The sequence below is a fragment of the Diabrotica virgifera genome, chromosome 1 (assembly GCF_917563875.1).
Source record: "Diabrotica virgifera virgifera chromosome 1, PGI_DIABVI_V3a".
Lineage (NCBI taxonomy): Eukaryota > Metazoa > Arthropoda > Insecta > Coleoptera > Chrysomelidae > Diabrotica > Diabrotica virgifera.
This window is the reverse complement of record NC_065443.1, coordinates 318,318,694-318,339,815: the sequence shown is the minus strand read 5'-3', so window position 1 is coordinate 318,339,815 and position 21,122 is coordinate 318,318,694. Positions and strand designations below refer to the sequence as shown.

The 21,122-nt window shown below is 34.2% G+C and overlaps 1 protein-coding gene across 1 annotated transcript in view; it reads left to right on the top strand.

Moving 5' to 3' along the window:
• The window catches only part of LOC126886425 (aminopeptidase N-like), a 43,883-nt gene extending 24,119 nt beyond the window's left edge, over positions 1-19,764 (top strand). Inside the window, exons 6-15 of the mRNA XM_050653361.1 lie at positions 173-347; positions 399-480; positions 6,172-6,337; positions 6,439-6,619; positions 9,196-9,473; positions 10,428-10,597; positions 14,882-15,058; positions 16,771-16,917; positions 16,994-17,072; positions 19,459-19,764. Of these exons, the coding sequence (XP_050509318.1) occupies positions 173-347; positions 399-480; positions 6,172-6,337; positions 6,439-6,619; positions 9,196-9,473; positions 10,428-10,597; positions 14,882-15,058; positions 16,771-16,917; positions 16,994-17,072; positions 19,459-19,686 (1,683 nt within the window). The 3' untranslated portion in view covers positions 19,687-19,764. The remainder of the gene's footprint in view (positions 1-172; positions 348-398; positions 481-6,171; positions 6,338-6,438; positions 6,620-9,195; positions 9,474-10,427; positions 10,598-14,881; positions 15,059-16,770; positions 16,918-16,993; positions 17,073-19,458) is intronic.
• Positions 19,765-21,122: the final 1,358 nt, after the last annotated feature.

Genomic DNA, 21,122 nt, shown 5'->3' with positions numbered 1-21,122 from the left:
GGTAAAGGGGATTAACATTGATATGACCCAAGATATAATTGTGTGGAGAAATGCAATTAGGGAAGCCGACCCCGCATAGGGATAAGGCAAAGAGAATGATGATGATATATCTGACATATTTATCGTAGACAATAACTGTGTCTGTTTTTTTCATTTTTCTGTTTTATATAAGGTTGCCAATGGTACCAACAACATGGAAGTAGAAAAGCAACTAGTAGCTGGAGAAATGCAGATGCTGTTGGAACAAGACACAACTTTATCATCTTCAGCTATATCAGAACCGGCGAATGCGTTGAATACCCCATTGGAAGCAATTAACAAATTTGACGAATTCACTTATATTAAAGGTAAAAAGATATTCTAGAAAAAATTCAATATTTAATTATTGTTTATTTTAGGGTGCAGTATCATCCGAATGATGAAGTTTATTTTAGGAGAAGATTTATTTAAAGCAGGAATACATAATTATATGGATGAAAAGTAAGAAAGCATAAAATATTCTATTTCTTTATCTAGCTAGGTACCTAATTCAACAAATATTTTAGTTAAGTCTCAATATCATCATCATTGGTTCTACAACTAATCGTTGACCTATTCTAGCTTCCTTTCCTTCCTATCCTTCGCCTTGGTTTTCTAATTTCGTTCTCTTAAACTGGTACGTCATCTTCCACCTGGTCCTTAAATCGTGCACTGGGCCTGCCTCTTCTTCTCACTAAATGCGATCTTCGGTTATAAATGTATTTAAATGGCTCTATCTCGTTCATTCGCTCAATGGACGTCAGAAGTTACAGCGGCGCAAATATTGACTCAGACCATTTCATGGTAGGGGCCAAGTTACGACAAAGAATTTCCAATGCCAAGAAAGAAAGGGGCACTAGACAAGTAAAATATAAGTTACATATGCTAAAAAATGAAAACATAGAGAAACAGTTCCAGTCACATATAAAAGAAACCCTAGAACACACCTGGGCAGTCGACCAGTCAAGCACGGAAATGTGGAACAGCTGCAAGGAGGCTCTGAAATTAGCAGCCGAAAGCACAGAATATCCCGAACACAAAAAAGAAACGACTGGTTCGACCAAGACTGCAAAAAAATAACATATGAGAAGAATGAGGCATTTAGGACCATGCAACAACGGAAAACTAGGACAACAACAGATAGATACAAAAACTTAAGGAGAGAAGAAAAACGCATACACCGAAAAAAGAAACGAGACTCGGAAAATGACATATTACAACGGCTCGAAAGCCATATGAGTCACGGAGAAACAAGAAAGTTCTATCATCAAATAAATATTATTAGAAAAGAATTCAAACCGAGAATCAACTATTGTAATGATAAGGAAGGTAACTTACTTACCAACAAAGAGGATGTCCTGTTACGATGGGTAGAACACTTTCGAGAGTTACTGAAAGGGGAACCTACTAACAATATAGAGCTGGAATACCGAAATGATGAACTCGTGGAACCCCCCTCGGTAGAAGAAGTGAAAATATCTATAGAAAAACTAAGAAATCACAAATCACCAGGCAGCGATGGCATCCCAGCAAAGTTATTTAAGCACGGTGGAGAGCAGCCCACCAAGGTGATGCGAGAAATTGTTTGTAAAATTTGGTCTGAGGAGCAAATGCCTGAAGAATGGAGCTTAGGCTTAATATGCCCGCTACACAAAAAGGGAAACCAACTGGAATGCAATAATTACCGCAGAATAACTCTCCTAAATACAGCATACAAGATATTGTCAAACATTTTGCACCAGAGATTGAAGCCTTATACCGAAACGTTTCTAGGAGAATATCAGGCAGGATTCAGACATGACGTTCAACCATTAACCAGATCTTTACACTACGACAGATCCTGGAAAAAGCGCAAGAGTTTAACATAGATATGTACCATATCTTTGTTGATTTTAAAGCTGCATATGACAGTGTCTTAAGACCAAGTCTCTACAACGCTATGAATGAGGTAGGAATTCCAAAAAAACTCATATGTATGATAAAAGTGACAATGGTGAAGATGATATCAGCAGTAAAAATTCAAAACGACTCGTCAACTCCATTTGAAATACATAGGGGGTTTAGGCAGGGAGATGCGCTGGCGTGTCAACTTTTTAATGCAGCATTAGAAAAGGTCGTACGAGACGCTAATATAGATAGCAGGGGAACAATATTCAATAGATCTGTCCAAATTCTAGCATATAATAATAATAATAATAATAAAGGACTTTATAACGAAGAAGTGCGCGCCTGGATGGGTAAACCTCTGCACGGGCGACATCCCAATGAGGTCAGCCAAGATTATGTCGACAATATAGCATCGAACTACTGGTTGACATCAGGAAAGATGTTCCCTGAAACGGAGGGTTCATTACTGGCCATTCAGGATCAGGTTATACCAACCAGAAATTACCTGAAATATATCATAAAAGACCCTCATGTTCAAAACGACAGATGCCGATATGGATGTCAAGCCCAGGAAACCATCCAACATCTTACAGGGGACTGCCAGGCATTTGCTGCAACTGAGTACAAGGAACGGCATGACGCAGTGGGAAAAATCTTTCATCAGGAGATAGCTATCAAGCTGGGACTTCTCCAAACCGACCATCTCCCATATTATCAATACGTCCCTGAGAGTATGCTTGAGGATGGCAACTACAAGCTATACTGGGACCGCACTGTGCTCACAGACCAAACAGTGGCGCATAATAGACCAGATCTCGTATTAGTCAATAAATTAACGAGACAAACAACCCTCATTGATGTGGCGATTCCTAACAACAATAATCTACGTACTAAATTTACTGAAAAGATCGCCAAGTACAGAGATCTGGAAATTCAAATACGGAGACAATGGAGAATGCAAAGTACCCAGACAATACCGATTATTATGTCTACTACTGGAGTCATTCCGAAGACCCTCTTCGAAAGCATAAAAAAGCTGGGTCTTAATGAACATCTTTATAAGACCATGCAGAAAGCAGTACTACTCGCAACGGCCAGATGTGTACGAAAATTTTTGGGAGATACACCTGCATACCAAGTCACCTAGGGCTCGATAACACGGAAAGAATCCCACCAGAGCTCAATCCTTTTCATACCATAGGTATCTGGGATGAGTCAATTTTCCCCTTAGTGGGAGTGTGAGCCGTATGGCTAAATCTGGATAAGGACTTTATTTAAGGGAAAAAAATTACAGTCAGTTACAATAATAAAAAAAAATGTTCCCTATCATGTCCTGGTTTGGCACAAGTCTAGCTCAAGGCTACTCAACTGAACCAAACCAGAACCCTAATACATTTATATTTCTTTGTCACTTATAAGATAAGTTACACAAAGGCTTTTATGTTAATTTATACTGATAAAAGAAAATTACGGATTGACAATTAATAAAAACATCGAATAAATATTTTATTTGGTCTACAAATTAGCTAATAAATTAAAATTTAATAATTTAGTTGGGTTTTTTAAGATTTAAGAACTGTTTACTTATTATGACATATTTAACAGGTATTTTTTATATTTTACTTTAAAGGTATTTATATTTATTGGGAGGAAATCATTAGGAATGGAATTAAAAATTTTAACAGCATTATATGAGAAAGATCTCTGAAATATAGCGGTGCTATGTTGAGGCATTGTTAGTTTAATCCTGTTTCTGATGTTAAGGTTATGTATATCGTTACGAAATATAAGGCGTTCCCTAAGCGTAGTTGGTGAAGTAGGATTATTTATTATATTTAATAAAAAAATAGCAAAATGAAGAGTCCTTCGGTCATTCATTTTAAGCCAATTAACATCCTTATATAAATGTGATATATGATCAAATTTGCGCAAACCATAAACAAGCCCGATACACGCATTCTGGACTTTCTGTATACGGTTTTTACTGTCACTGTCTAAACAAAAAACATAAATAAAATCACAGTAATTAAAATTAGATAAGACGAGAGCTTCACATAAATGTTTTCTTAATTTTTTGTTTAGGACATGTCTATTATTATATAATATTTTTAGAGAACAAAATGATTTTTGAACTAATTTTTTTACATGTTGTTTAAATCTAAGCTGTTCATCTAAAATAACGCCCAGGTTTTTGTTTTTCTCTACAAAGTTTAGTTTGGAATTATTAATTAAAATACTTAAATTTTTTTAAGAAACTCTGTTTTACTTTGATTACCAAAAATCATAACACACGATTTGTCAGGGTTTAACTTTAAATTATGATCCCAAGAAAGTTTATAAATCGTCTGAAGATCCTGATTAAGGCACTCCTGAAATTCTTTATAGTGCTCTAATTCAAAACATACATAAATCTGGGTATCGTCAGCAAACGCTTGCAGTTTGCAAAATTTTATAGATTTCAATATATCAGACGTGTAAATAAGAAATAGCAAAGGACCCAATATCGAACCCTGAGGAACGCCAGTAAATATTTGTGCTCTATTAGAATACTTATTATTAGAGAAAATTGACTGAAATCTATTGCTTAAATAAGATGCAATGAGCAAAAATGATTCTTCGCAAAATCCATAGTATTTAAGTTTAGCTACCAGCAACTCATGGTTAATAGTATCAAACGCTTTAGAAAAATCCAAAAGTACCAAAGCAGAACACATTTTATTGTCATATGCTCTAAAGATATCATCCAAAACATTCGTTAGTGCTACTGATGTTCCAAAACCTTTACGAAAACCACATTGTGAGTTTGGAATTATGTTGTTCATAGTAAAATAGTCATACATTTGTTCATAAAGTACCTTCTCAAATATTTTTAACAGAGCAGGGAGAATACTTATAACTCTAATGTCATTATAACTTGTTGGGTTGGATGACTTTGGGAGTGGCCTTCCTACAGAAATTTTCCATTGGTCTGGAAAATAGCTTATCTCGATGCAACAGTTTATAATATGTGTTATGTATTTATATGCAGACGAAGTGGACATTATAACAAGAACCAGAGAGAGAACCGCGGAAATACTAACCGAGCTAGTAGCAGCAGCAGAACGAATGGGGTTACATATAAATCGAAATAAAACCAAATTCATGGCGACTAACACAAACACAAGAGCTGGAAATGTTGACGCAGATTTTATCATCAATGACCAAAACTTCGAAGCGGTCAAAGAGTTCATATATCTAGGGACATCGGTTAACCCCAATAATAATACATATGGGGAAATAAAAAGACGAATAATAATTGCAAACAGGTGTTATCATAGTCTATCAAAGTACTTATCTAACAAACGTCTGTCTCAAAAAACTCGTATAAGGTTGTATAGAACATTGATAGTCCCCGTTCTCACATATGGATTAGAGGAATGGACGCTAACTAAAACAGATGAATCCGCTCTATCGGTTTTTGAGAGAAAGCTGCTACGTAAGATATTCGGAGCGGTCTGTGAGAACGCAATATGGAGGCGTAGATATAACTTTGAACTGCAGAATATCTACAAGCATATGTTTGGTGGAATAGATATTATCACTATAATTAAGCGAAACCGCCTGCAGTGGGCAGGACATGTAGCCCGGGCCCCTGAATCCAACATGATAAAAAAGATTCTAACAGCGCAACCCGTGGGAATGAGAAGACGGGATAGACCAAAGCTGAGGTGGATGGACGGGGTAAGACAAGATGCCGCGAAGATCGGAGTCGGCAACTGAAAAATGCAAGCAAGGGACAGAACAGAATGGCGTAGAAAGCTTGAGAAGGTCGAGGCCCTATAAGGGCTGTAGCACCAAGATGATAGTGATGATCTCAATCATTCTCTCTAATTTGGCTTAGCCACCTCAGCCTATTTATTTTCATGGACATAACAATAATAGGTTCACTATAAAGACGGTAAAGCTCAAAATTATAGCGTCTACGCTATAATCTGTTTCCAGTACGCCTTTATAAATATGTCTGAGGATTTTACGTTCAAAACAGCTTAAACGTTCTTCTTCTATTTGTTATCGTCCAAGCGTCTGACTTCTTGTTATGATATCGATATCATCCGCATACGCTAGCATGTACACTCCTATTAATAATGGTTTCTCTTGTTTTTATTTCAGATTCTCTAATTATGAGTCTCACTATAACTAAAATTAATTTCACATAAGATATCCAAGTTCATCATGTAAAATTCGTGTTTTACGTATATTAATTTTTTTCCATTTCAATTTTTGCAGTAAATATGGAAATGTCGACCCTGAAATTCTCCTGAGGTCATTGCAGACAACCGCAAGAAATGAAGTGACCCATTTTCAACAGAAAATGCACAATTGGATTTACCATTCCGGCTATCCCCTGGTAACAGTAAAACAGACAAATACATCTGCAGTTACTGTATCACAGGTACAATCTTATTAACTCAAGATAGGTATATTATTACATGTATAATATTTACCGAGAAAAAACTCTTTTTTTTTAAATGTACATAATTTCTGATCTTTTAGACTAGATTTCTAAGTACCAAGAATAAGAAATCAAATGATGAGTGGTACGTGCCTCTAAGCTATACTAGCCAAAAAGAAAAAGATTTTTCAGGAAAAATTAGAGGTTGGCTAGAACCAGCTGAAACATACACTATTAAGCATGCTAAAGAAGATTGGCTGTTGTTGAACATACAAAGAGGGGGTAAGTCCGATACCTTGTAATTAATATTCTTCTCCATTCTAGGGTTAAGAAATTTATTGCCTGTTACTTCTTTCACTTTTCTGAACAATATCATTAGGCTTGCGTGGATTATAGGGTCGAATTAAGACAAGTAGAAGACCAAGTCAGAGGGAAGATGATAATTTTGGACGACTTTTGAATTAAAGAGGAGTAAAATAATCTGCTATTCAGATGACGTAATGCTAATCTTTCAAAGTGAAGATGACTTATGTAGGTACAACGTATGCTGCACCAATTTAATACAACCACCAGCAAAAATATGTTAATTTCCCCAAAAAAGAGAAAATGCATGGCTATGACAACAAATCTACTAAGATGAAATGAAAGGAAGAAATCTAGGGAAAGAAATGAAAGGCAGAATTTATAAAATAGACATCAGACCAATAACGACATACACGGCAGAAACACAACCTAGCAGAGAAAGAACAAAAATAATGCTAGAAACTGCAGAGATGAAAACCTTTAGAGAAATCGATGGTAAGATACTATGAGACAGAGCTAGAAGTACAGACATACGATGGAGATGAAAAGTTGAGAACCTCGATGATTGGAATAAGTATAATAATTTTTGTTATGCTCTGTATTTCTCTCTTTTATGAGATTGATGAGCAAATTCTTAATTTAATTAATTACTCAATTATTTTAATTACTGCTTATGTAAAACAAAACCAAATTTAAATTCAACTTTCTAATAAACTTTATTCTCAAGGCTATTTTATTTTTGATGCATTACTTACCTTTAGTTTGTGGCTTCTGGGATCTCTAGTTGCTTACTCTATCCAGGACAAGACAGGGAAATTAAACACACTCAATGTCATATAAATGTTAAAAATATTATTTATTTTTCCAATATACCATAAACATAGGATTTAAAAAATATGCTAAAATCTAAATTTGTTGCAACTATTTCTCATCTATTAAATTAAGCTTTAATTCTGATATCTCCTCTGTTTTAACAAAACAAAATTATTTAAATAATTCGTTATTTATTCTTACAAAATTTAATAAAATTTACTTTTCTCTTTTTGGATTGATTACTTATTTCTTCTTTAAAATTTGGACTGACTAATTATGGTATAGAACTCAATACAAACATTAAGCAAATATGGTGTGGATATAAACAAACTATCTTCGTTTCACAAATGATTTGACTAACCTTTTTTTTCTTTTCTACTTCTTTTCCCGGATTGCGTCGTCCTCAATTCTCCCACACGTACTCTTAGGATGTTGCGAAAGGTCCCTCTCGTCCAAACCGCTTCACAAACAAACAAACAGGACTCGCTCGAATTCTCGACTCAGTTTTCTCTCTGCTCGATATCTTGTGCAAATAGATACCAATCGGCTACTCGTTCTAGACAGAAACAGGAATCTTCCTCGGAAACAGAAAAATTAACTTCTCAAACCGGTCAACAATTTCGTTTTTAACTTGATTCTGCTCGCAAAGGTCAATTTCACCACTTTACACTGACTTCTCACTTTTCAAAAACTGGACTGCTGTCTCCAGAAATTCATTACACAGTGCCCATTTTTTCTCTCGTCAAAATCAGACTCCACACTCTCATCCCCTCTATCCATCATTTTCCACAAATCACAAAACATCCTTTCTACACAGTGCCCATTTTTTCTCTCGTCAAAATCAGACTCCACACTCTCATCCCCTCTATCCATCATTTTCCACAAATAAAACATTATTTCTACTCACTAGCCCATATTATCATTTCTTAAAAACCAATTTAATTTGTATACCTACAACTTTCCATTTTGTTAAATTCTCGGAGACATCAAATTACTTTCGTTGTTTCAAAATGCTAAACAAAAAATCTTACATTCTAAACTCAATAAATTTGTTTACCGCTTAACCTTCTTAGAATTTTTTATAAAATTGCAAAAAAATTGCAAAGCGAAATAAACTGTATTGTCTAATCTGACCGCACCATTGTTTAGGTCCGTTCAAAAACCCATTAAGAAAACCATCTTCTTAACGATTTCACTTTTCCGCAAAAACACTGATTACTAACTAAACTATCCTATTACAATTTTTGGTCATATACAGGGCGATGAAAATCTATAATTTCGTAGTCTCTGATATAAATTTATTTTTTTAAATATATTCCAAAAAAAATTATACAACAGTATATAAGTATAATAATAATAAGTATAATAAATAAGTCGAATGACAGCAAATAGAGTAGTAACGATAGAGATTGTTCCTAAATAGGAAGACTATCAGTGAGAAAACCACGAAAACGGTGGAATGAAAACTTACTGGAAGCAGTTTGAACAACATAGAGTCATGTATACACAAAAATCTGAAGAAGAAGAAGAATTATAAAGTTATCGTACATAACAGAGCAAATGTGGCAATTGCCATTAAAGTTTTTATCATTGTTTCGTTTCTTGTTTTGTCTACAATGTTCTGGGAATTGTTTCGCATATATACTGGGAACTTTAAATTTTGTGGTCAATATATCAAAAAATGTTTTTTTACCATAAAAATTATCAATTCATATAACACTGCTTTATATTTTATATTATAGGTTTCTATAGGGTAAACTACGACGACACATTGTGGAGCAACATCATCGATGCTTTGCACAACGACATAGAAAGAGAATCTATCGACTCTTTAGATAGAGCCCAATTGGTTGACGATATATTTCACATAGCCCGAATTGGAGAAGTTACTTATTCCAAAGCATTTGAACTGGTTGATTATTTAAGAAAAGAAACAAGTTTTTATCCATGGATATCAGCCAATAGAGAGTTTGTTTATCAAATGGATATAGTTGATGAGGAGACTAGCAAGTTACTAACAGTAAGTAATGGGGAATTTCTTGTATGTTGATCAAATGTTTAGTTTTAAGTAACCTTTGTTATAGTTATAAAAAATATTGTATTTATATGGGATTAAACCATAGTTGATTATAATAAAAATTACATTTTACATCTACTTTTGGCGCAAAAGAACACCAAAATCTTTTTAGAGGGCAACTTTCTTTTTAAAATTCTAATATAGAAAGAGTGGATCTAATAGTTGCTGTATATGAATTTAATGTGAAACTGCAAATATCTACTGAAGACCTTCGATATATCTTATGAAAAAACCTGTCAGAAGCGAGCTGTTTAGGTCTTCTATCTCGAGAGTTTGTTTCTTTATTTATGTATTTTTTCTTTAACTACCTTATAATGATGGTAATGCCTTCGCAATAATAAATATCCACATTTTAAGTAATCCTCCTAGGTCCTAGAAGAATAATCCTTATGTCATAATTCGTGGGAAGTAGAAATAGGGGTAAGCCAAAACTCAGATGGAAGGATGGTGTAGATGAGGATGGTAGAAAAATAGGCGCAGCAAACTGGCAACAGATGGCAATGGATACACTGACTGGCGTAATAGACTTGGGAAGGTCGAGGCTCTCTTATAGCGCTGTAGTACCATTGATGCTTTTAAGTAGGCGAGAAAATATAGATATTTTTGAATATGTATATGTACAGGCCCCAGGTCGACTTAGCCTGAATGAAATGAGTACCTTGGGTGACACCAAGAGTAATAGTAGCACTGGCCCTGTTACCTTCCTTGTATACCGTAGGCTCAAAAGATAGTAGACTACCCTGCCATAATTCCAAGCTGCTTTAGCGGTATAAATGGGAGATCTTTTTTGGAAATTGAAACGCCAAAAATAAACATAAAATGTAATTTATATTACAATCAATTGTTGTTTTAATCCTCTTCATTTTAGGCTTAGTTGATGAGATCTGTTTGTTTTAGAGTTTTATTCTAGAAATAATAATGGAAGCATTTCCTGAGAACACTGAGTATGTAACACACGTGGACAAATTAAAGGAAGCTACTATTACTGGTATGAAATGCAAACTAGGAGAAGAGGGATGCCTAGCGTTAGCAAAAAAGCAGTTCGATGACTTTAGAAACAAAAATATGTAAGGTTTGAAACAGACGAAGTACTTTGCAGCGCTACTGTGGATCCACAAAGTGGCTGAAACAGACGATTTTGTAGCCCCAATGATTTTGTAATGGACGCCATGGTGGCAAGGATCGGCGACCGTGGCCAGCCCATTGACATATTAAGCGTAGACTCGGCATACTCACCAAAAAAGCGTAACGCGGAAACAGCATGCAAACAGTCGATCGGTGGTCTATCTATCTCAAAGATATATGACAAAGATGGCTAGACCACTGACCACTCAATCCTATGTCGACGTTACACCTCGACACAGTTCTTAGACATAATGCGGTTGCCCAGATCGACGGTGGTGGGGAGACTTCAGTTTTTGACTTTACGTCACAAGAATACAGAATCCCATATTTTAAATGATTTTCGATCATTGAAGGTAATATCCTAGTTTACTTTATATTTTTGTATTTGTAATTTTGGTGTTGTTTCCCGTAAAATCTTATTTTGAATTATTCATGAAAGTTGTACATCGTTCCCATTGTAGGAATTTAAATATTAATATATATTTATAAGGTAGGTTAAAACGTTAAAATTTCATTATGTATTAACGTAATAATCATGTTGATGATGTTTTAGAATGCCAAATACAGGCTGTAGTGTGGCCAAAGTTATTAGGCACCTATTATTTAAATTCTTACAATAAATTATTCAAGTAATTCTAATTCACATAATCCTAGCTGACCTCTAAGGATAGTATGTATTCAATAGTTAATCCAGTATTAATGGAACTTCATCGACAAATTTTCAGTATAGAATGAAGATTGAAGTCCTAGATTTCCGTAAATATTGCATCGATAAATATCAACAGTTTTCCATAATTAGGTATTATAATCCACTAAACTTATTTATTTCTTAACTATCTTGACTATTTTCCATACATCAAAGACATATATTGTAAATACCGATTAAGGGGAAGGAGCAAAATGCAAAATTTTGACGCACGTCAAAATTCTCATTAGTTTTTTAAATGTATTCATTTTTTTTCGAAAACTAATAAATATTTTTAAAAAATTTAAACGCAGAATGAAAGACTACATTATTACCGAGTGCCGAAAGTCCCTTAAAACTTCTATAATGTTTATTTCAATAAGTTACAGGGCTGAAAATAAAAGAGAAGTGTGATTTTTAATTGCAAATATTTCATTCAATAGAAACTTTTTATTTACTCTAAGGGACTTTCGGCCCTCGGTAATAACGTAGTCTTTCATTCTGCGTTTAAATTTTTCTATAATACTTACTATTTTTCTCAGGATTCGAAAAAAGTCATATTATGATTCAAATTACAGTACACTCGTGACGTAATCGCACCATTAATGTTCATTGGTTAGTCGATCTGGGCAACCGTAGTAATGTCTAAGAACCGTGACACCTCGATGCGTTGAGTGGCATATCCCTAGTCAAGTCTATCCTTTTACATGTCTCTGGGCCAGCCACAGTCGCCAGCCACTGTCACTCGTGTGGAATGGCACGTTTAATTTACATAAGGATTTACGGCTAATCATCGGAAGCTACTTTGTGGCGCCACAGAGTAGCGCTGTAGAGTGGTTCGTCTGTTTTAAACCTAAGAAACGTTTCACAACGTCTACAGCTGTGATCCCATGGACCGTAGCGTGGCACGCCAAAATAAATAGAAAATATGTAGTAGAGAAAGATGAAAAGTAAATACAGGAATACAAACGCGATGTGAAATAGCGTTATTTCCCTCAAAATTTGTGATAGACGATCGTTGGGCTAAAACCGAACCCTCTATTTATGGCAGCCGCGGAGCAGAGTGAGTTCTTCCATCGTTTGTCGGTAAATGAACTCGATTCAAGGGAAGTCCGATGGCTGGTAAAGTCAGCGCCGTAATAATTTTACTATGGATTGGTCTAACATTGTTGTGTTGGAATTTTTATCATTGTATGAATATTCAACTTCCTAAAATATCTACCGCCGAAACTGGTGTCGATACTCGAGGATACACGCTTCATCGAAATGGTCCGACCGAATTTATCTAAAAGTAAATAATTATTAAATTCTGCATCCAATCTGCTATTCCTAAGCTGTTTGACTGCCTTGTAGCTAAGCAGCTTTCTTCGTCTTGTCGATTACTATCTGAGTCACATGGTTTTTGCAAAAATAAGTCCACTGGGACAAATTTGGTATGATATCAGTCTGACCTTCTTGCTCAGATCGAGGATCGTAAGCAAATCGATGCAATATACACAGATTTCTCGAAGGCCTTTGATCGTGTGGATCATCAAGTTCTTTTGTGTAAGTTGGTCTTGTTTGGTTTTCATGCTGGATTTGTGGAGTGGATAAAAAATTACTTAACGGGTCGCAGTCAAAGGGTGAATATTGGTAGTCATCTCTCCGATGAAATAAAAGTAAGCTCTGGAGTTCCTCAGGGTGGTCATACTTCACCTCTCCTTTTTAACATCTTTGTTAATGATATAATTGACTGCTTTCGTAATAGTAAGTGTCTAATGTTTGCTGATGATTTAAAATTCTGGAGAGTTATAGAAACAATTAGAGACCAAGATTTGCTACAGGAGGATTTAGACTGACTTAATTTAAATACCAATAAGTGCTCTTTCATAAGTTTTACACATAAGGTTGGGAGGGTTGAAACGAGTTATTCTATATGTAACCAACCACTCAATCGCGTTTCTTCCATTAAAGACTTAGGTGTTATTATGGATGAAAAACTTTCTTTTGTAGAACATATTAATACTATTTCTGTAAAGGCATCCAAGCTTCTAGGTTTTGTTATGAGAAATTGTAAGTGTTTTTCTGTGATAGCAACGAGATTGGTTTATTGCTCAATTGTTAGATCCTTGTTGGAGTACTGTTCGGTAGTTTGGTCCCCTACCTATCAAAACCATATTGATACGGTTGAGAGGATCCAACATAAATTTTTACGTTACTGCGCATTCAAATCTTATCTAACTATAGTAAACCATGATTACTCAACTGTAGAGTCCCATCTCTCTCTACTTCCTCTCAGATTACGTCGTGACATCTCTGGTGCGGTCTTTCTGCATAAGTTGATTAACGCACAAATTGATTGTCCAAGTCTCTTGCGCCAAATTGATTTTAATGTTCCCTATCGAGCCCTTCGCTATCATAAAACATTCAATGTCTCTTACCACAGAAAATCCTATGGTTTTCATAGCCCAGTCGATAGGTATATGGGATTTTTGAATATTAGTAATGTTGATGTTTTCAATATTTCATTGGATCAACTGAAGAGATCTCTGGCTTTATGATGTTCATTGTTGTAAAAATGTCTGTTTCATTATTGTTAATAAGTCTTGTTAAATTTACTGTTATATGTTATAGGTCTGGATCCCGCGTATGAAAAAAAAGTTGATTAATAGCAAGCTGAAAATTTGTTAATAGTTTAAGGGTGTCTTCGGATAAACTTTCATATATGGGAACACTGGAACAGGGGCAGTTTTAATTGTGGAACAGGTTAAAAATTTGGAACGGTCAGACCACGAAAACGGCACATTGATTTTGTCCGACAGAACAGACTTAAACTCTCCGAACAGAGATTAAACTCTCATGCAAAAAATCAGACTGCTATTTATCACCTGTCATAATTTCTGCCATTTGACATATTCTACAATGTTCCACTCATTAAAACGCCCATTTTGTGATAAATATCAGTCTGATTTTTGCATGAGAGTTTAATCTCTGTTCAAAGAGTTTAAGTCTGTAATGTCGGACAAAATACATGTGCCGTTTTCGTGGTCTGACTGTTCCAAATTTTTAACCTGTTCCACAATTAAAACTTCCCCTGTTCCAGTGTTCCCATATATCAAAGTTTGTCCGACTAGACACCCTTAAGCTATTAACAAATTTTCAGCTTGCTATTAATCAACTTGTTTTTCATACGCGGGATCCAGACCTATTAGGTACGTATATTGTATTATTGTAGGATTGTTTGTATTATTGCATTGTATCTTTTTATGTGTACTTACTATTTTTTTGTGTTGATGCTAGTTATTATTATTATTTACTTTATAATTACACTTTTAATGGGGTTTTCCCGTATGATAAATAAATAAATAAAAAAAAATAAAAATAAATAAATAAATTCAAAGTAACGTGGGGTGTTAACTTGGTGCTCTATTTTCTATTTCTATTTTCTTCTTTGCCGACGCGAACTGGCGAGTGTGCCGCGCCGAAGTCCATGGGATCCCGGATTACGAATGATACAAAGCCATCATACAGTGACTTTGTTAACTTTAACTTACAATTTTAGATTACCAGAGCTTAGCATACAAGACGCAGTATTTTGCTATGGACTAAAAAATAGTGACATATTGCAACACGATTATGAATTTCTCCTGGATACAATTAAATCGACGCAATCTTCAGCTTTGACGACTTCGATTCTTATAGCGTTAGGGTGTATGGAAGATGAAGGATTGCTTAAAAAGAAAGTATACCTACATATATTTTACCTACTATTTACTACTATTTTACTGTAAACATCCTATACAGGTTTTTGAAGATTCTAAAATATATATGAGAGATAGCTGATGCCGCTTTTATATTATTTATTAACATTAAGAACAGAACATTGAACGTTGTAAATGAAAATGTAGACTTTATGACCCAATTAAAGGTACGATTCCGAAAGAGGCTGCAGACTGCAGACCGCAAACCGCAGACTGCAGCGACAGTGTCGTCTGCGGTCAGACCAATTCCGAGCAGAACTGCACTGCATCTACATAATAGCGACAATAGCATTGCACGATGGGAATTTATAATAGTATAATATTAAAAGTCGTATAAGTAGGATGTCAGACGCAATGAACAACGATGAATTATTGTTATATCTTTTGATGGAAGAAGAAGATGACGACGATCTTTTACTTTTGCATTATAAAAGAAAGAGGAAGTCAACTAGGTCTCTATTTAAAAATAGAAAATTTGAAGGAAGTTTGCGTCGTAAATAACTGAATATTTAACAATAAAGCACTGAAAATGTTTGTTTTCTATACCTCCACAAAATTTATTATAACTACGTGACTACAGATGTTTCGCAAGTATAGAAAACATACGTTTTCAGTGTTTTATTGTTAGATAAAATGAACTTCCATCAAGTAACAGTCGAATCAATCAATTATTTAACTGAATATTTTGCTATACAATTAATTAATTGCTCTTCTTATTCATTTGAAATACTCATTTTCAGAAGAAATTCAATTCTTTTCACTTTTCAGTCAATTTGGAAACAGCAAGAATACGTGTTGTCGCTCTGCGGTCGGCGACACTACTGGTTCTGGTGCAGTCCAGGGTTGCCAGATGAAATTTCAGAATATCCCTAGACGGGAGCTTCAATTTCCCCTAGAAATCCCTAAATCGTATTAATTTGACCTAAAAAAGAAGAAATTGACAGATGATAGCTGTCAATTTAATTTATAACCTATAAAACACTATGTTTAATCCACTTTAATCATTGATTAGGTAATGTTTTAATGTTTACTTAGGAATATTTATGTCAGGGAACAATAAATAATGACAATAATAATAATATTTGAACAAAAAGATATTAAATAGCAACAAAAAATGGCGCCAGCACAGTTTAATAAATCCCTAGATTCCAAAAAAAATCCCTCCAGAGCTCCAAAAGCTTCAAAAAATCCCTAGATTCGGGGAAAATCCCTAGACATGGTAACCCTGGTGCAGTCTTGTGGTCTACGGTGGCGACGTTCTGCGTGCGGCGGGGACAGTGCCGCTCTACTCGACATCAAGCTCATAAGAAACCATATGAACCAGTAGGTCTGTCGATGCGGTTTGCGGTCTTGTTCGGAATCGTACCTTTATAGATGGCATACAAATAGAAGGTGCAAGAAGCTATAACTCGGTAAAATGATCATACTCGTAAAATACAGATACGTTAAAGTGGAATCATCCGACGATGGATGGAATAGCTGTTGATTGTGATGATGATGATCCCTCATATACCTACCTTTTAGAATATTCAAAAACCTGTATAAGATTGTTTCAGCCGTTTTTTTCTTTACTGGCCTCTTTGGTCTTTAGATTTTCTGCATATTCTCTCATCACTACTATTTATATTTTCCCCTTTTTTCATTATCTAGTAAATCACACAATATTTTTTATTTGATATTTTTTTTGTAGTTATTTAGACTTAACCTTGGACCCGAAGATTTTCATTAGAAAACAAGATTTGCAGGTAGTGTTCAATGCGGTCTATTTCAATAACAAAGTAGGGGTCTCTGCATGTTTGGACTTTTTAGAGAAAAACTTAAAAGAGATGGATGTGGCGTAAGTAAAATATTTTTAATGTCTATGTGAATATATCAAAGAAATTTTACCATTAAAATGATTGTTTTTGCTCCAGATATGATGGAGGTAATCAACTCTATGGTCTGTTGATTGATTTTGCATCTAAATTGTCTACACCAGAAGAAGTTAGAAAGGTTGGTACATATATTTTATAGAAATTTTCCGATAGACTCAATTGTAATATAACTATAGATTAATAGTCAATAGACCAGGGCGCATCTGTAAAAATATTAGTACATTTGGACGTTGAGAGGTGACTCAAATTTTTGTGCAGAAATTGCTTGAAAATAACTCAAATAATAATATTTGAGTTATCCTCCCTCTCAAAAAGGTCCGGAACATTGTTTAAATAATCAAAATGTCAAAAAATAAAGGAAAAATTCGATTTTTTTCTTCGTTTTTTGATTATAACTTTAAAAGTATTCATTTCCGAAAAAAGTTGTACTGACATAAAAGTTGCGTAATTAAAATTACTACAGTATAAAATCGGTTAAAAATTTACAAAACAGTCACCCTTGTTGCAAAATAGCAATAATTGCGAAAAAACCATACAAAAACAAGTATTCGCATTTTACGTTTTTCAACCATTTATGCTACACTTAGGACCTTCATGTTTCACCCAGAAAAACTTTATGATACAGTAAAACAATACTGTAAATTTAATTAAGATGGGTTCAATAGATTTTGCAAAATAAATTTTGCAATTCAGCTTTCGCAAAAAAAATCATTTTTTCAAAAGGTTGCAGGACTGAAAATAAAGTAGACAGCAAGTTGAATATTTTTTTACATGTTGAAGAATACTGTACATTTCATTTTCAATTTGCAAAATTAAAATCGATTAACTACCACGGCGTCAGGAATTTTTTTAAGTAAACATTAATTTTTGGTGCTACGCGCAGGACAATGGATAGTTTGCTCTGATTGGGCATTCCAATGACTTTGATAATGATTGATACATTTTAATTTTTATTACATTTCGATATAAATAAATAAATTTGTTTATTGCAAAATAAAAACACATACGCCATCCTTTGAAATAACACTTTTTTTAGCAAAAACTTTCTTTGTTCATATATTTTAACTTAGAGAATAAAAGTTTATTATTTTTAAACATATGCAATTGTTTAAACAATATTTCACAAACAATAATAAAATTAGTTTGATTATTGTGGAATTAAAATATTAAAATACAACAAAATATAGAGTAAGAAAATAATATATTAGATAAAGATTGGAAGAAATTTTGATGGAAATCAACTTGTGTGAATGGAACACCGCTGTCCTGCGCGTAGCACCAAAAATTAATGTTTATTTAAAAAATTCCCTGACGCCGTGGTAATTAATCGATTTTCATTTTGCAAATTGAAAATGAAAGGTACAGTACACTTCTATAAGCAAAAAAATTAAACTTGCTATCTGCTTTATATTCAGTCCTGCAACATTAAAAAAAAATGAATTTTTTTTGCGAAAGCTAGATTGCAAAATTTATTTTGCAAAATCTATTAAACCGATCTCAATGAAATTTACAGTGCTGTTTTTCTATATCATAAAGTTTTTTTGCGTAAATATGAAGGTCCTAAGTGTAGTATAAATGGTTGAAAAACGTAAAATGCCAATGCTTGTTTTTGTATGTTTTTTTCGCAATTATTGCTATTTTGCAACAAGGGTGACTATTTTTTAAATTTCTATCCAATTTTATGTTGTAGAAAATTTAATTACGAAACTTTTATGTTAGTATAACGTATAACTTTCTCAAAAATGAATAGTTTTAAAGTTATAATCAAAAAACCAATAAAAAAATCGAATTTTTCCTTCATTTTTTGACATTTTGATTATTTAAACAATGTTCCGGACCTTTTTGAGAGGGAGGATAACTCAAATATTATTATTTGATATATTTCAAGCAATTTCTGCAAAAAAATTTGAGTCACCTTTCACCGTCCATCTCAAAACAGATGCGCCCTGGACTAAAGAGAAATAAGGTAAAAAATTATCCTATTGCGAACTTTGGCTATGTATCGGACAAGTTTTTTGAGTTTTACTGATGTCGATAATCCAAACCTCTATGGGTAGAACGGTAGAATAAGCAATAGAGGGAGAGTTATTCTTTAAAAGGAATTATCTTTCTAAAACGGCATAGGACAATTTCAAACAAGAAAGGACCAAATTTCGCCGCCTTTAAACCCATTCTACAATGTATGTTATTGCGACTATACTTCTAAATCCATTCCAAATGCTTTACTTTTTACTGGTATACGAAAGTTTTTAAAATGGAGCATTTTCGGCCTTAAATTGTTAATAATTTAAAAGCCTGCTGAACTCACTGCAGAACACATAGAGGTTTACGTTACCGTGGTTTATAAAACTCAAAAAACATGTCAGATATACTTGGACGAGTCAAAGTTACGGGAATACAGTATTTCTCTGGACTATAGTAAACATATTCTATATTGTAATTAATTAAATTAATATCTCAGAATAGTACATAGGTATTCTATATATTAGAGCTTTTTCTTCTAGATGAAAAAAATCCTCGAGACTTACAAAGATAATGAGAACGTCCAGCTGGCCAGATCGAGTGTGTTGGATACGATCGAGACGAATCATCAATGGAAAATAGACTATGGTAAAGAACTTAAAGATGTGCTGCAGAAACACGTACATTCTGCACAACCGAATCACCACTTAGGAAATACCATTTATATTTGCTTCTTTATGTTGTTTATTAACATTTTTATGGTATTTTAGGATAAGTTTAAGTAAATGAGATTAGTGTACTGTGTTGTTGTTGTATATAGATTTTTATAAATAAATATTTAATTATTATAGTTTTTTATACCTATCTACATCATCATTCTCTTTGCCATATGGTCGGCTTCCCTTATACATTTCTCCATAAGTTTCTATCTTGGATCATACCAATATCAATGCTCTTTACCATCATGTCCTGCCTAATCGTCTTCACCAGGTCTTTTGTTAGTGCTGTATTGGGCAAAAGATCAGTAGGAAAACAATAGAACCGAGGCTGAAAGATCTGAGAAGGTGGTTTGACAGCTCATCCACAGAATTTGTGCAGCAGATTCCAAAGCTATAATTGCCATTTTAACTGCCAACCTTCGAAGGAGACGGTGCCATAAGAAGAAGTACCAAGCCTGTAACAGTTTTGCCATGTAGCCACTTTCTTAAGTTGAACCTCGTTGTGTGTATCATCACAAGTTCAAATAACGACCTAAAATGTTTTTGTTGCCACTCAATGCTTAATTAATTTGACGATATGTTATACATATCCAAACATCCTGGTTTCATTTCGTTTCTCAGTTTGTTGTCGCAATGATCGCTGACGTCAATATATACGTTTTTTGAGTACAGATCAGTCGTGAAAAAACCCACGATTTTATTAACTTTAATTTTTTTAAATTCATTTAAACATGCTATTAGAAATTAGAAATGATTTTCTTATTTTCCCGGAATTCTCAATAAACTGCCTGCTTTTATGAGCCTGCCATTGTTAACCTCATCAAATGCTATATTAGCGTCTCTTCCACCGACAAGAAAAGAAGGGGCTTCGAGCTCTTTGTTTATTACCATTATTCAGTCGTTTTTGAGATCTACATGCCCTTTTTACGTTAATATATAAGAGGAGGTGAATGCTTTTCGAGTTGCTTTTACTATTCCCACTAACACTACACTAACTATCAGCATAGATTAAGATCAGGAAATACAGTTACCCGGTAGTTTCGCTGTTATCTGATCCAAAACTAATGAGAAGAGCCTAGCGGCAATCCTAATTTCCCATCAAATTTATCAGTCTCTCCCACACCTGTCCTATCACTAGTTACTCCGTCATACATGTCTCTCGCAACTTTTACATATTCACCGGAGACTTTTATCTTTTTGAAGGCCAATCAACAACCAGGCTGGTTATCGAATATTTCGATTTCTATAAACTCGTATCATATCAATTAATTTCTCTCATATTTTCATGGTGTGACTAAGTAGTTTATGGCCCTGTAGTTTGTGAATTGTACACCTTCCTTGTTTTTGTAAACAGGTACTAACTATATTGATTTTTCATTCCTCTGGCATTTGTCCCACTTCTATACTTCTATTAAATAAACCTGTTAGCCAACTGGTTCCTGTCTCTTCTAAAACTCTTCACACTTTCGCTAGGAATATCTGGTCAA